Here is a 15,814-nt window from a genome sequence, read left to right as displayed (position 1 = left end):
GGGGATTGAACTCAGGATCTTTTGCTTGGAAGGCACCTTTTTTTTTTTACTTTGAAACAGTCTTGCTAAATTAACCAGGTTGGGCTTGAACTTGTGATCCTAAGGATCCTGCTGGGATTACAAGCCTGTATCCTCATGGATGGCTTTGGGTGTATATTTTAAAGTGGCTTTTATACTCAAGTACCAAGTTTATCTTAAGCCAAAATCTGTTACATAGGAACATAGGACTGATATTTTGAGGATTTTTTTGTCCTTTATCTTGATGCTGTAATCAGTAGTAATAAGGTTTCTTGCTAGAACTATTATTTCCAAAATGTGCTACAGGATAATTTTAATTTTCCCTGTAAATGCTTTCTGATTCTGACCAGACTGATTGCCAAACTGACAAGGCAACTTACTGCTGTTATCAAGAAGTCACACCTATTTTCTTGGCTTTTCAGGAAGAAAATATTGAGCTGTGGGAACGACCTCTCTCAAATTTAGCTTGGGCTATTGCAGTGAGAAACTTGCAGGAAATTGGTGGACCTTGTTTTTACACTATCGCAATTGTTTCTCTGGGTCATGGTGTGGCCTGTAACCCTGGCTGCTTCATTACTCAGCTCCTTCCTATGAAAAGGGAGCTGGGGTTCTATGAGTGGACTTCAAGCTTAAAAACGAAAATAAATCCCACAGGCACTGTTTTACTTAGGCTAGAAGCCGCCGGAATGCTTCAAAAAAATTAAAAGTGCTTCAAGATGTACATTTTTTGCCAGTGTGACTACCCCTTTCTGTCCAGTCTTCATCCATTTCCACCTAAAAAGCTGGCTTCGCTTAAATAAAATTTTCCAACAATGGAATTTTCTTCTTTTTTGCAGTCTTAATACTGGAACCCAGGGCCTCTAGCTTGCTAGGAAAGGAAAGCAGCTACACTTCCAACTCCCAACTCCCATAAAAACTGCTTCTAAAGGTATAAGGACAACAGTTTGGAAAAGGCTTTTGAAACTAATGTTCTAAGAAATAATACCTGTAATTTATTGGGTATTTCTGTGCCAGGCACTGTAATGCACAAAATGTTACTGATTCATTTTAACCCTCAAAGCAAGTGTCTACTCACTGTAAATTGCAGAGGCAGGATTTCAACCCAAGCTCTTAAGGATTGTGCTGCTGCCTAATGAGGTACTTGGGTGGCTATTTACAATATTAATGCAGAGAAAATGAAAAAGGGTTTCCTTAGTTGAAGGGCAAAAAAATTGCTAGGTGAGAATAACCTTGATAAACCCCAGGCTGTAAACTCTATCCAGTAAATGGCTACTCTCACCAAGAATAACCAGATACATTATAACCTAAGATACAGAAACTACCACCCCCCTTTTAAAATGAAATGTCTTGGGCTAGGGATTTAGCTCAGTGGTTCCACCACCTGCCCCTTGTAAGTAGGATCCAAGATTAGTAGGATCCAAGGTCAATCACTACTACCAGAAAGAAAAAAAAAAAAAACCTTGTAATAAAATGAACTGTCTTACCTCCTATAAGGCAGTGAATTTCAAACAAGGGTATTCATACAGAGAACTTACAAGGGAATTTCCTTTTTTTTTCAGGTAGGGTCTTACTAAATTCCCCGGGCTGGATTCAAGCTTATGACCTCCTGCCACCCTCCTAAAGTGTTGGGATTGCTGGCATACACTACCACATAATCACTACTTTTCCTGTTTTTCCTGAGAACAAATATATAACCAACCACCCTTTTCCCACACAAGCAGAAAATATTTTAAAAGTATACACCTCACCCATCTTGAATGTGCACACAAGAGTAACAAAAGGCCCATCTAAAAAACAAAAGTACATGCTGGAATAATTTTACCCATCAGGTAATTACCAATCTTTATTTTCACCAAAATTGGAGGACTAATACATACTTAGTGCACTGAAAAAGTTGTGATATAATTACTAAACCTAAGCCAAGTATGGAAGCACATGCCTACAACCCCAGCAGTAAGGGAGCCTAAGGCAGTAAGATCACTGAATTTGAAGCCAGCCAGATCTACAGAGATACTGTCTTGGAAAGAAAGAAGTCATTAAACCTGTACATGTCCATAATAGGTACACAAACTAGTTTCTACCTTGAGATGTATCTCGTTATGAAAATTATATAGCATATTTTTATCCTACAGTTTTGCTGCTGAAATACAAAGAGATCAACATCAGCAAGAATGAAGTGTAAAAACATGTAATTTGAAACTGTCAAGACACATTAATAAAATGTACCTGAATAAGACTGCTTGGGGAAAAAAAAAAAAAGACTGGGGCACTTAACACACTGAAAGTTGTATGTTCCCATTTTAAAAAGTGAGGGGGGTTGTATGTAAGCCTGAGTACATAATTATAATACATATTATAATTTATCGGTGTCTGGAAAACACAACTAAAACACCTTATAAAAAGCCTTAAATATCAGTATGTTAAGATTATTCAACTCTTGGGGGCCAGGGATTTAGCTCAGTGGTGCTGTTGCCTCGCAGCCACAAGGTCCCAATCCCTGGCACCAAAAAAAATGTCAACTCTTGATACACTTTAGTCACTATGGCTATATTATTGACCTGTCCCCATTATCCTGAAACATATCGCTTAGGTTACATAACCAACTAACAGCAAACAAGATCCAATGACAGCCCAAGGACTTAAAAACTGTCAGATAAAGATAACATTTGATATTAGCTCAACCTATCAAATTCAATCAAGAAATACAAAGAATCATGAAGCATGAATTTCCCATGGGAAATTTTGTTGATGGCTCTAGCTTACTCCTTCCCAAAAGACAGAGTACAACCAATGAAATGAATGTGGCAAGATTTTATTGTCTTCATAATAAAACAAAAGATGAAGCTTAGAACTGGATCACTTGGCCCTGTAACAGAAAAAAAAAAGTTGAGTTTTGTATTTCCTAAGGAGATCATGCTATATTAGAGCAAATCTTTTTATTCTTCCTATTTTCTGAAGCTTTTGAATGTCAATATGATGTTTATGATGATGCTAAAACAGTTTTGGATTTTGGATCAAGAATATTGCCAAATATTTCACATAAGGGATATATAACCTGACCCTTCTGATGGGGAGGTTTTTGAGAACCACCTCAGATATCTGCCACTATGAGCAAAAATGTTCACCTCTCCAAATAAACCTCTAAGAAATGAATTGTACCTTTCTCTTCTTATCTCCTCCCAGTTCAAAATGCTTGCATCTCTTAATAGCCAGCATTCTCTTAGATCTGCAGTTGGGTTCAACACACTCAAGCCTCAGCACAATCTTCTTTGTAGTTTTGGCCTGTGAAAAAAGTCAAATCCATCAGAAAATCACTTCCTTAAAAAATATGACTAAGCCAGACATGATGGTGCCTGCCTGTAATCCCAGTACTTGGGAGGCTGAGGCAGGAAAATCACTGCAAGTTTGAGGCCCAGCCTGTGCTAGATAGTGAGAGCCTGTGTCAAAAATCCAGGACAATGTTAGGTTCAATCTACTTAAAGCTTTGCAGATGATAACTGTCACAATTTGTCTTTAGCTAGACAGAGAAAATATCATAGAATACTTATCAATTAGGATCTCATGCTTCCTTGTACTTGTAGTCTTTTAAATCTACAGTTCTTAAATATTTCACACAATCCAAAAATAAGTTAACAATTCAAGTTACTGCTCTTCACTAATAACTTTTTAAGCCTGTCCCTTTAGCTAGAATTCTCCAGCTTGTCTCCATTTTTTTCAGAAAGCCAAAACCTTCCCATCTTCTCAGTTACATAAACTTGAAAAGGAACTTTTTTTTTAATTGTACCTAAATGCAGTCATTAACATTTTCTGGAACCAGACAGGACCAAAGTGCTAAGAAATGCTGAAGGGAATGCCCTGTTCTAGGCAATGTGCTAACTACTTGTCTTGTGCATGTCAAGCACTACCAGTGAGGTACATCCCCAGGCCAAGTAACAATCTCCTCCATTTTCTTGCAGGGCTGGGGATGACACCCTGGGCTTCACCCATGCTAGGCAATCACTGGACTACTTACACCCTCAGCCCCAGGTCCTACTGCAACCAAGTGCTAAGTACTCAACTATGATGATGACCAAACAGGACAGATGAAAGTACTAGCATACTCACTTCAGTTCTTAGGCAAGGAGTAAACATTCCTTGACTTTTTGGCTCTTCAGAAAGGAAAGGACAAAACAACAAAGGTACATTATTGTAAACTAGAGTCAGATGTTGGCTGTATTCCCAGCTCCACTACCCTATCACCACAGCCTGCAGTAACTTTGCTGAAATGAATGCTAGTGATGTGTGCAGACTAGAGAGGTTACAAGTGCAAGGCCGTTACCACAGTAAGAAGGAGTGTACCCAAGAAACTTATCAATTAGTAACCACTACTAACCTTTTTCCGGAAAATCGGCTTAGTCTGTCCACCATAGCCACTCTGCTTCCTGTCATAACGCCGCTTTCCTGGAAGGAAAGTTATTCGTTGTTATAATTAAAACCATGAATCACAATACACATGAAGTCTTAATAGGTTTTATCTAGGGCTTCCCAGCTAAAGGTTAAAAAAAAAAAACTTTTCAAGCATTCTTGGGAGCTGCAGCCAAGGTTAAACTTGGCCTGGAGGACTTGGCCAGATCCTGTCTAAAGGCTGGTGATGTAGTTTAGTGCAAAGGCCCTGGGTTTAATCCCCAGTACTGAAGAGGAAACTTTGAGGGAAAAAAACTGCGCTCGTAGCACACTTCACAAATGCCACACCAAAACCAAATTACACAGAAGCTGTCTTACCCTGGGCATACAAAGAATCTTTGCCTTTCTTGTATTGTGTCTTTGTGGGGTTCCTGGGTTTAATCCCCAGTACTGAAGAGGAAACTTTGAGGGAAAAAAACTGCGCTCGTAGCACACTTCACAAATGCCACACCAAAACCAAATTACACAGAAGCTGTCTTACCCTGGGCATACAAAGAATCTTTGCCTTTCTTGTATTGTGTCACTTTGTGGGGTTGGTGCTTGCCACATTTCTTACAGAAAGTCCGCCGGGTTTTAGGAACATTCACCTAGTAAACAGTTAAGAACTTGAAGTTTTTATCAGATTACAAAAGCACGACTCGACTTCTAACTCTGTATAACACACAAGACTCCGTAATCCTGACAAAAAGGTGGTCCAGACCCACGTGATTCATAGCGTTCTCCGTTAACCCCAAAGAGCGCGATCTTATTTACTCCACCCACAAGTCGGCCTCTTCGATCCCTGACCTCAGATCCCGATCCCTTAGTGGATCAATACCAACAATGCCGGGTTTCTTTGCTACAGTGGAATCACGCAGGCGCCTGGACTCAGCCAGAAAGAGTACCGCTGAAGCGGGAGCTAAGGATTAAACTGGATATTACTAGGGACCTACCATGCTTGCAGGAGCTAAATTATCAGCCCGGAAAGAAAGAGGCCGGGCCGGAAACGGAAGTATATAGGAGATTCTGGGTCGCACTTCATGGCAGTCGGAGGGAGAGACCATAGAGCCTCCTGTTCAGTGCGTAGCGCCCTCCAGTGGCTGAGAGGACTTGATTTGGAGCCGCTGGTGGGAATTTCAGGAAAGGCTCTCCCTTAAGGCTGGTCCACTAGGAACTTGACCGGTCCCAAAGCTTTGCAATTTTTTGTTGCAGTTCACACAGTAATTCTACAATGTAGGTGGTATTATTATTCTTATTTTACAGATGAGGTAATTGAGACTGTGGGATATTAAATTATTAGCCTAATGTCAAAAGTATTTAGTAGATCCAGGATACAAACCCAAGTAGTCTGATTTCAGAGTCTTTTTTCTGTTTTCAGACAGGGTCTCATTACAATATGTTGCTCAGGGTAGGCTCTATTCGTAATTTTTCCTCACCACAGCCTCCTGAGTGGCTGAAATTATAGGCTTCTACCCACCAGATCAGCCCTGTGTTCTTTTCCCATTATAAAATACCGCTGTTGTGGCCTGTGAATTATAATAGCTAACAGTAATGCAATACACTAGGTGTTCTTCTAACCGGCTAACATACCACTCCTTTTAAACTTAACAACAACCCCAGAAGGCATGTACCATTATTATTATCTAACAGGTGAGGGAACTGAGGCCTTAAAGATGTCAAATTCGCTTGCCTGAAGTCACACATGTGGTTATTTTTAGCTGGAAAGTAGCTTTCACTTAACCATTATATCACACTGAAATGGGAAAATCTTCAGGGCACAGAAAGGTGAGGAAAGAATTGGGCTGGGATCCAGGAGAAGGTGCTCTATTAGGAGCTTAAAGAATTACAGCTGAGGAACTATGAGAGCTTTCACAATGCTCCAGGAATTCCCATGAGTCATGAGCTGACTCTGATCATTCTTTTTTTGTTGTATTGTCTGTGGGATTAAGACAATAAAAACATTTACCACCATCTGATACATTTCCTAAAAGTTCCTTTGCCAAACTGCTAGCCTCAAGTCTTCAGCATTTTTCTCTATCTAGACTCTTAAGCAATCGCACTGACTGTTGGAGAGTTAAAGGCTTTTTATAATCTGGAAATATAAAGACAGTGAACATGGCTCTTCTTCATCCTATCAACCTTTGTTCTATCGTTCCCCATGTGACATTGCTTGGGTTTTGTTTTTGTTGTTTTATTTTTCAGTATTGAAGATTGAACCCAAGAACTTAACACTTAAATTACAACCCCCCTCCCACTTTTGAGACAGGGTCTAAATGCCAGGCATGGTGGTGCACACCTGTAATCCCAGTACTCGGGGAGGCTGAGGCAGGAGGATCCCTGTGAGTTCGAGACCAGCCTGGGCTACATAGTGACTTCCAGAGCAGTCTCAACTACATAGTGAGACCCTATTTCAAAAAAAAAAGGGACAGGGTCTCACTAAGTAGCTAAATTGTCCAGGCTAGGTTTGAATTTGTGATCCTCCTGCCTCAGCCTCCCACAGTGCTTGAATTAAAAATTCCATAGATTCAAGGTGTACAATGTGATGATTTGATATTCATATATATTGTGTGGTGATTACCACAGTCAGGTTACTTAACATGTCCATCACTACCCATATGTACCATTTTGTGTGTGTAGAGAGGACACAAATCTGCTCTCTTGTCAAATTTCAAGTAAACAATACTCTATTATTAACTACAGTCACCATGCTATGCATTAAATCCCCAGAACTTACACATCTTATAACTGAAAATTTATATGCCAACCCTAGTCTCTGTTTCAGGATTGCTCCTGCTTATTAATTTCCTCTAAATTGAGGCAATCAGAATTTAACTCAGGACATTAGGTGTGGCCTGGTCTTACAAAGCAGGTACAGGTCCACTTTTAAATATTTTACTTCTTTTTTTGTTTTCTTTCTTTTTTTTTTTTTGAGACAGGGTCTCACTATGTAGTTGAGACTGACCTGGAACTCACTATGTAGCCCAGGTGGGTCTCAAACTCAGAGCAATCCTCCTGCCTCAGCCTCCCAAGTGCTGGGATTACAGGCGTGCGCCACCACGCCCGACTTTCTTTGTTTTTATTATATACTTTATTAGTGCCTTAATTTTACAAAATATTGGATTTCAATGTGGTATTTTCATATATGTATTTATTTTGAATACATAATCCTCTCTATTACCCTTTCTTTTACCACCAAATGCATTACCCCTTGCCTTCCTCTTATTCCTTTCCTCCTGTCTAATCATAGTTTCCTTCTACATTCATGTCACTTTTTTTTGGCTTGTTGAGACAGGGTCTCACTATGTAGTTGAGACTGACCTAGAACTCACTATGTAGTCCAGTTGGTCTCAAACTCACAGTGATCCTCCTGCCTCAGCCTCCTGTGTGCTGGGATTACAGGTGTGCACCACCACGCCTGGCCATGTCACCTTTTATACATTCCACATATTAGGGAAAACAGATGATACTTGTCTTTCTGAGTCTGGTTTATTTTCCTTAACAGGATGATTTCCTGTTCCATATACTTTTGTACAAATAATAAAATTTATTTTTTACAGCTGAATAATACTCCATTATATATTTATACCACAATTTTTTTTTTTTACTTTTTTTGTTTGTTTGTTTTTTGAGACAGGGTCTCACACTATGTAGTCCAGGCTGTCCTTGAACTCATAGCAGTCCTTCTGCCTCGGCCTCTGAGTGCTGGGATAATAGGCGTGCATCACCACGTCCAACCACACTTTCTTTATCCATTCATCTATTGATGGGAATTTATGCTGGTTCCATATTAGATATTTTATCTTCTAAAAGAAAGCCTAATTACACCATGGCTTTTCTGGAAGCCATGTTATCAGAGTGACATTTCTCTTGGTTACTGTCAGCTTTTAAAAAACCTTGGACCAGTTTTACAAATGTTACTGCTACCCCACTTGCACCTGGAGTCACACCAAGTAATCAAGGTCTTTTTGGGCACTAATTTCCCTGCCTCTGTCACCCAAGGTACCTCACACAACCTTGCACAATTCATAGATTAGCTAGGCTTCTCTCTTTATTTTCCTCAAAGGTCTTTAATAGAAATGTTGAACAGGAATGCACCAAGAACTAACTGATGTGTTACATTGAGGATCTCTTGAAGTGACACTGAGTGATTTCATTTGCACTATTTGAGTGCAGTCCTGTCGGTATGGACGAATATTATAGGACAACAGCCGTGAAGAAGAACCTAGGTTCACTTTGCCCTTTCGCGTGTGCTCCTTTCTGTCCAGATCTCCCACTGTATGCCTATCACTTCCCAGTCCCCACCCCAAGATGGACCTTGAGAAGAGATGGGGCATGTGACAACAAGCAGCATTTCACTGAAAAAAAAAAAAAAGAGGGAATGTGAACGCCTGTGACCCACTCACACAGTGACTGAACAGCTATTATAGGTGGCTAGTGAAAGTAACTTGTCAATGAGGTAGGGAGATCCATACAACACTTGCTTGGCATCTGTCTTGTGCAGATGTGAGTATTAATCACTACCATCCTACAAATTCATTTTTTTAAACCCTGTGCTTTAAAAATTCTGACACCGCTGCCTGCCTCGCAAGCACCAGGACCCGAGTTTGATCCCCGGTACCAAAAAAAATTCTGATAGACTCCTGGAATCTGGGATATTTCTGTATTAGGGTACATGGCAAGAAATAAGTACCCATGAGTCAAGGTAGACAAGCAGATCAGTCACTAATAGCTGCATTTCCTCAGAGAATCCTTGGGTAAAAAAGATTATGGCAAGAACTTATGCTAGGAGGCTGCTGACGAAACATCCACACTTTGAGTAAAACACCTGGTGTGATTTACTGCTTTACAGAATTAAAACAGCAAATTGTTCATTTCTGAACCTTAAATGAAGAAAGTCAACACTCAGAAAATGGGGAAGGGCATAAACCTTTGTGTGGGCTTACATTCTGGCATTTTTATCTGTAGAAAGAGCACTTTCTTAGAAAATGAGTCAGCAGGGGAAGTCTCGTCTCTATATCTGTTGGGTTGTGTACTTTGGGGTCTCTCTGTGAGTACTCTCTATCCTTCACTCTTAAGTTTAACTGTGTGACCCTGAGTCTCCTCTGCCTCAAAAAACAGGAGACTGTAAAGACATTCCTCTTGGGCAGTCTCTTTGTTCTGTTTTCACCTGCATGTGCATGTCTTTTTCCTGTAAGCCTGCTCTCACTGTTTGACTATTCCTCTAGGCCTTTAAGTATACTGCCCCTTTACTTTGTTTTTTTTTATTGAATTTATTAGTACATTCTAGGTAGACAGTACAGTTACATTCATTATTGGGATCTTGTACCTTCACATGACAGGTCTTGGTTCTCATATTTTCCCCTTGTCCCCGCCCTCCCTTCACCCCCTCCTCCCCTCTCCATTTTTACATTTTCTCATATTTTTCCCCTTTCCCTTACTCCCCTTCCCCTATCCTTCCCACTGTCCCTACACCTTTAGCCCTTTTCTTCCCAGTTTACATTGCTAATTATCCCATTAGGATCTTGAATGCTATTACAGTTTTTCACACCAGAGAAACTATTCGTTACTTACACAAGTGTGACTTATTTATTTCACTTAGGAGTATATCCTCAATATGTACCCATTTTCCTATGAATGAATCTACTTTCTCATTCTTTATCTGCCCCTTTACTTTGGTGCAGGTGGGATGACAGCCTGTCTGCTCAGCCCAGCCCCATCTAGAGTCTCAGTGACCCTAGTAATGGTAAGAAAAGTTCCTTCAGAGCTGGTCTCAAGATAGTAATGTCAGAGGTCCCAAGCAAATGAGGGGCGGGGACAGTTGGGGGGTGGAATAAGGACAGCAGTAGGGAACCAGATACCATGCTGCTGAGAAGAAAAAAAAAAAGACATTGGTTTTAAGCCAGGAAACAAAAAAAGGGAACTGAGTGGCTGTGAAAGGGTGGGGTTTGTTCAGACTGTCCTTCCTCTCTGGACTGTAAGAATATGTGTCCAGGGCCAGTGTCTTCAGAGACCAAGTCCCACCTTCCAAGTCCTGGCATCTCAATGCATCTGGGAAGCTACCTGCATTAAATCAGGACTGAGGTGAGTCTGGGACCAGACAGGGGTTGGGAGGCAGTAAAATGTACCTTTCAGGATTCCTAAAGGCCAGAGAGAAAGCATGGCTGATGTCAGATATCTGCCGGCCGAGGAAGCTGATAAGGGTGGGAGTATCATCAGTACAAGGCCTGGGCAGACCGTCGGGTGATTAGAGGGTCTATAATGGTCCTTTCTGAGGAGGACTGTGGGGGAAACAAGAAGAGCAAAAGGTGACCTGCTGTAACTATCTGAAGAGGTAGCAAATGTTGAAAGAGACACCTCTGCAAAACTTGGTGGAAAAGAACAATTGCCAAGTGACCGTAGAGTAAAAGCAAGCCCTTAGGTCAAATATTGCTTGATAACCCAAAATGTATAATTGTGTCAGTGAAGCCCTTAGAGGAAGAAATTCTAGAAGGCAGTTTATCTGAGAAAACAGTAAAAGCTCACATCCCACAATAGGCAGTTTGACCTGGGGAGAGGCCCCAATTAGACTACGATACAGTATACCTGTGTTGTTTTGCATCGGGCCAAACATTGCCAGGATCAGAGCTAGCTTGTTGCAAGAATTATGTGGAAGCTGCACCAACCTCATGGTCATTATGGGTAAGATAAAAAGGCAGAAGAAAGTAGCCTCTGCCTCAGCCCTGACAATGTGGCCAACCCCTGAGGTTCTGGTGTACTTTCTCCTCTTACCATTGCCCACCATGTGCATGGCTAAATTTCTCTTGTCTTCATTATTTCTCCTTTCATTTCCTCTCCTCTCCTCCTCCTCCTCTCCCTTTTGCTACGTATATTCCCCCTTTTTACATTCTTCTTTATCTTATTCATTGTCATATCCTCTGACGCAGAGCACTTAATAAATAATTGGTGAATTACAGAACATTGAATTTTTCTTGCCCTTTTCTTCTTCAGCTCTTTTTCTTTTTCTTTTTCTCCCGCCCTATGTACCCAACATCTTTCTTTAGGGTGGTTGTGAACAGTTAATGTGTACATAAATGTAAACCAATTAACACAAAGCCTGCTAATGGTAAGTGGCTATATTGCAGCATTTGCTATTATTTTTATTATGCCTGAGACCTGACAGTGTCCCCATAGGGCCTACTTAGAGCAAATGGCGTGTCATTTAGAATAAAAGGGATTTAGAATAAAGGGACCCTTATCAAGACATTCTTAGATGAGTTGCCAGACCTCCAATGTCCCTGCTACCCAGCTCTTTAAGCCTTGCATCTCTAGAGGCAGGGTCACAGCAAAGGCCAGAGGAGGATTAGGAAGGGTGTGTACAGAGAACAGAGGCTGTTCTCTTTGCTGTTAGTTGTGTAGCAGCTCTATTCCTTTCCTCATTTTGCATGGCAAGTCACTGAAGCAAGAGTCCCACAACCTCTCTGGAGCTTCAGTTATTTGATTAAACAATGTCACACACCAAATAAGCCACAAAATGCCAGTACTCATGGAAACCTAAAACATTACAGCTAAACAGTATATTTGAGGGATCTCCCTATCAGCTCTATTCTGACCCCACTTATATTCCGTTTTAATTACTTGCTTGTATTAAAATCCAAATTCCTGTTGCTTGTGGCGATTGATATTTTTTGTTTAGAATCCTTTGTAAAATGCTTAAGACAGGACTAGTGTGACTTTCCATCCACTTCAGGAGTATTGGTGCATTTTAAAACTATCACTATGATTCGTTATTTCCATTCAAGCAAATTTCCTATAGAGTTTCCTTTCAGTGGACTAGACCTGTACCAGGAAGTTACTTGGGTATACAGAGAAGATACAATGTTTGAAAACTACAGTTTGGGTCTTTTCCAAAAAGTCATCAGATACCTGCTATTTTCCCCTCAGTGATGCTGAGATGTGATTGCTAACTCCTAAAAAAAGGAAGAGCTAGATAGAATTTTCAGTTAGTCAGTGCTCAATAAGAGGCTAGAGAAGCTGGGCTTAGTGTTACATGCTCTCTGGGGGGCTGAGGCAGGAAGATCCTGAGTTTTAGCCCAGCCTGGACAATTTAGCAACTTTGCAAGATACTGTCTCACAATGAAACATAAAAATAAAAATTTAAAAAAGGGATGGTGATGTAACTCACTGAAGGTTCTGGGTCCAATACCCAGTACAGAAAAAGCTAAAGAAGAGATCTTGACATCTTTTACTCCAAAGCTGCGTGGTTAGGCATGAAGTCATGAAGAGGGGGAGGAGAGGGAAAAACTACTCTGAGAACCCTGAAACAATTGGGCCACGTGCAACTTTCAGTTTCTGTGGGAATTCAAGAGCAATGACTGAGAGCATTACAAATTTAGAAGCCTTAATCCCAGGCTTTCCTCCCAACACTTTGAAAGCCCTCACCAGATCCTGTTAGAATTATAATGGTTATTTGAACCTCAGAAAAAAGCTCATCTCACTGCCCTGCCTATTTGAGATGAAAATAGTCTATTAGTTCATCCCTAGAAGAAAGAAATTCTAGAAAGTAAAAAGTTAAATTTTAGACAAACTGGACATGGTGGTACACACCTGTAATTCCAGATTTCAAGAAGCTGAGGCAGGAGAATCACAGTGAACTCAAGGTACATAGTGAGTTCAAGGCCAGCCTGAGCTACACAGTGAAATTCTGTTTCAAAAAAAATTTGTAGACACCTCAGAAGTTGGAATACACTGATCTTCAAGATCACCGATTTAAAAAAAAAAAAGACTGGCTTAAAATAAAACCAGGGTAAAAAGCGAGGGGGAAAAGAGATAAGTATGTGGGGAAAGGAGAGTCTCAGAAACTGTAAGGTGCAGAAAATTGTACAATGGCCAGGTGTAGTGGTGCACGCCTATAATCTCAGCACTAGGCAGGCTGAGGCAGGAGGATCGCTGTGAGTTCAAGACCAGCCTGGGCTCCAAAGTGAGTTCCAGGTCAGTCTCATCTACATAGTGAGACCTTGTCTATAAAAAAAATAGTTACAGTGTTTCTGGAGGCTATTTTGGCAATATGTATTAAAATGCACAGACTTTGACTCAGCAAAAAATGCCTATATGGAGATACTAATAACATTGGAAAGCAACCAGGAATAAACAAGAACTTTAGCTCTTTCTTAGAAGTATACTGAATGGGTGGATGATGTTTTAAAAAAATAAGAAAACCATAAGCAGTATGTGTAATATAATTTCAAATATGATAAAAACAGATAAAAAACAGAAGCAAATATACCAAATTATTAATACATCTGGTTAAGCTTATAATTGAGTCTATTACTAACTTGTTTATTTGTTGCTTTTTGGGACGAGGTATTGCTATGTTATCCAGGCTGGCCTTGAATTCACAGCAATCCTCCTGCCTCAGCCTCCCCAATGCTGGGATTACAGGCGTGCACCATCATGCACAGCATTTTTTTCTTTTTAATATCCTATAACTGAAATCTTTTTCTCTAATGAATATGTGTTATTTTGATGTGGAGGGGGAAGTCACTAACCTATTTAAACCAGGGAAAACAAAAACTAACTGGAAAAGAACACCAAAATGGCATGCATAGGAGCAGTCACCATTGGGGTAGAGGGACAATACTGAATTACCACTAATTTGACAATGACTGTAATTTTGCAGATCAAGTGTCTGGCTCTCCTTCCATCATCACTTGCCCAAAATCTGTTCTCAAGGGCAGGACAGAAGAGAAGATGAATCACTGAGACCTAGGAGTTTCTCAAACCACAGGGGAAAAATAATGTAAAATGCTTATAACATGAATGCTCTGGAGAGAACCAGAACCCCTAAACCTCTTGGAAATGACTGTAGCAGCCAGAAAATGGGTTTTGGTTATCAGCAGTTCTGACAATGAAGCTTATCATAAAATAATTAGGCTTTACTGTATTCTGAATAGAGTTTCTCAGGAGCATAACAAGATTAATTAGGTTGTTTTGTTGCTAGTTATATTTTTATAACTTCTTCTGGTTCCAAGACCAAGGAGTTATTAATCAAAATCTCAACCAGAACCTGAGAATGCATTGTGGGACCAAGCAGAGATTTTTATATAGTCCACGTACAGACTCTTGATAATTCTACCAAATTTAATATTAAAGCACCAAGAAGATAGAACTGAAAGGAAACAGAATAATGCAAAGTACATAGTCCAACAGACAAGCTGGCCCTAGAGTTTGACACTTTGTATCAATAACTGAGAATTCCTTCTGAAAGAAAAAAACTAATGTCACACAAAAAAGAATGAACTAGAGTTGCCGAAATAAATAAACCATAAAACATTACAGTGCAGAAAAAAAAAGCAAATGGGTAGGAAATACATAACACATATATAAAAAATTTATAACATGCAACTGAATATTATATATCATTTTTATATCTACATATGCACTAATAATACAAAAACATATGTAGGGGCCAGGGATTTAATTCAGTGGCATCACACCTGCCTTGCAAGTGCAAGGTTCTGAGTTTGATCCCTGTTACCACAAACACACACAAAGAAAAGATTCCGCCAAAAAAAAACATACCTAGGTATTAAAAACACTAAATTCAAGATATCAGTAACTTCTAAGGCGAGGAGGATTAAGATTATAGAGTACACAGAGGGCTTTTCTGGGGGAGTGGCTTTTAGCTCTATTGATACTATTTCATTTCTAAAAAAAAAATGCCTGATGCAGGCCAGTTGTGGTGGTGCACACCCGTAATCCCAGCACTTGGGAGGCTGAGGCAGGAGTATTGCTATGAGTTCAAGGCCAGCTTGGGCTATATACTGAGTTTAAATTCAGCCTGAATTACAGAGTGAGACTCTATTTAAAACATACAAGCACAAAAAAAAAAATCTGTTGCAATTAAGGCACAATGTTAAGATTTCATAGAACTAAGCGGTGAACCCATGAGTAAAATGTTTGATAATGTTATTCTCTGTACTTTCTACTATTTGAAATATTACATAATATATTAAAAAGTATATTCAATCGAAGTTTTACATTTACAGTAAGCAATAACAAACCTTAGGGACCAAGAAAGAATGTGCCTCATTTAAATACTATGCTTTCATTCTATTAACCATGAAACATCCTGGAAAGAAAACATCAAGTAACTGTCAGAATCCACCACTGAGACAGAAACTCCTTTGGGGGAAGGACATAAAGAAGGAAAATGAGCCAAAGAGCTTGGTGTGGTGATGAATGCCTATAATCTCAGCACCCAGGAGGCTGAGGCAAGAAGATCTCAAGTTCCAGGCAAGCTTGAGCTATATAGTGAGTTCAAGGCTGGCCTAGACTACAGAGTGAGGAAATAAAGAGCGTGTGCATGAGAGAGGGAGGAGGGAAGGGGAGAGGAGAG

The 15,814-nt window shown here is 40.1% G+C and overlaps 2 protein-coding genes across 6 annotated transcripts in view; one reads left to right on the top strand and one right to left on the bottom strand.

The window, feature by feature from the left end:
* LOC104861804 (tyrosine-protein kinase BTK) overlaps nt 1-15,814 on the top strand; it is a 51,357-nt gene that overhangs the window by 9,193 nt on the left and 26,350 nt on the right. For 2 of the 5 annotated variants that reach the window (XM_033760080.1, XM_033760079.1), the window contains exon 1: nt 10,378-10,521. The exons of 2 other annotated variants lie outside the window; for them this stretch is intronic. Coding sequence is in view for 1 of the 3 variants with exons in the window: in XM_010623414.3 (XP_010621716.1) it covers nt 441-722 (282 nt within the window). In the remaining 2 variants the exon portion in view is untranslated. Of the gene's footprint in view, nt 1-440; nt 1,543-10,377; nt 10,522-15,814 lie in introns of those variants that run through there. One more of the 5 variants, XM_010623414.3, reaches the window with a different exon arrangement.
* Nucleotides 2,814-5,504, bottom strand: LOC104861805 (60S ribosomal protein L36a). The gene is made up of 5 exons (XM_010623415.1): nt 5,394-5,504; nt 4,943-5,048; nt 4,391-4,458; nt 3,178-3,300; nt 2,814-2,884 (listed from the first exon to the last, which is right to left on the bottom strand). Exons 1-5 carry the CDS (start codon nt 5,502-5,504, stop codon nt 2,864-2,866), a joined length of 429 nt encoding a protein of 142 aa, XP_010621717.1. The 3' UTR covers nt 2,814-2,863.

Source organism: Fukomys damarensis, unplaced genomic scaffold, assembly GCF_012274545.1.
Source record: "Fukomys damarensis isolate Sample0158 unplaced genomic scaffold, DMR_v1.0_HiC HiC_scaffold_39, whole genome shotgun sequence".
Taxonomy (NCBI): Eukaryota; Metazoa; Chordata; class Mammalia; order Rodentia; family Bathyergidae; genus Fukomys; species Fukomys damarensis.
Note: the sequence above shows the minus strand (reverse complement) of the source record. Positions and strands in the feature narration are given on the sequence as shown.

Coding starts and splice junctions, on each gene's coding strand:
- LOC104861805 (XM_010623415.1), bottom strand. CDS start 5,504: ATGGTCTCTCCCTCCGACTGCCATGAAGTGCGACCCAGAATCTCCTAT. Junction 5,049..5,393: donor ATTTAGCTCCTGCAAGCATG/GTAGGTCCCTAG, acceptor ACTGTTTACTAG/GTGAATGTTCCTAAAACCCG. Junction 2,885..3,177: donor GAGGAGATAAGAAGAGAAAG/GTACAATTCATT, acceptor TTTCTGTTACAG/GGCCAAGTGATCCAGTTCTA.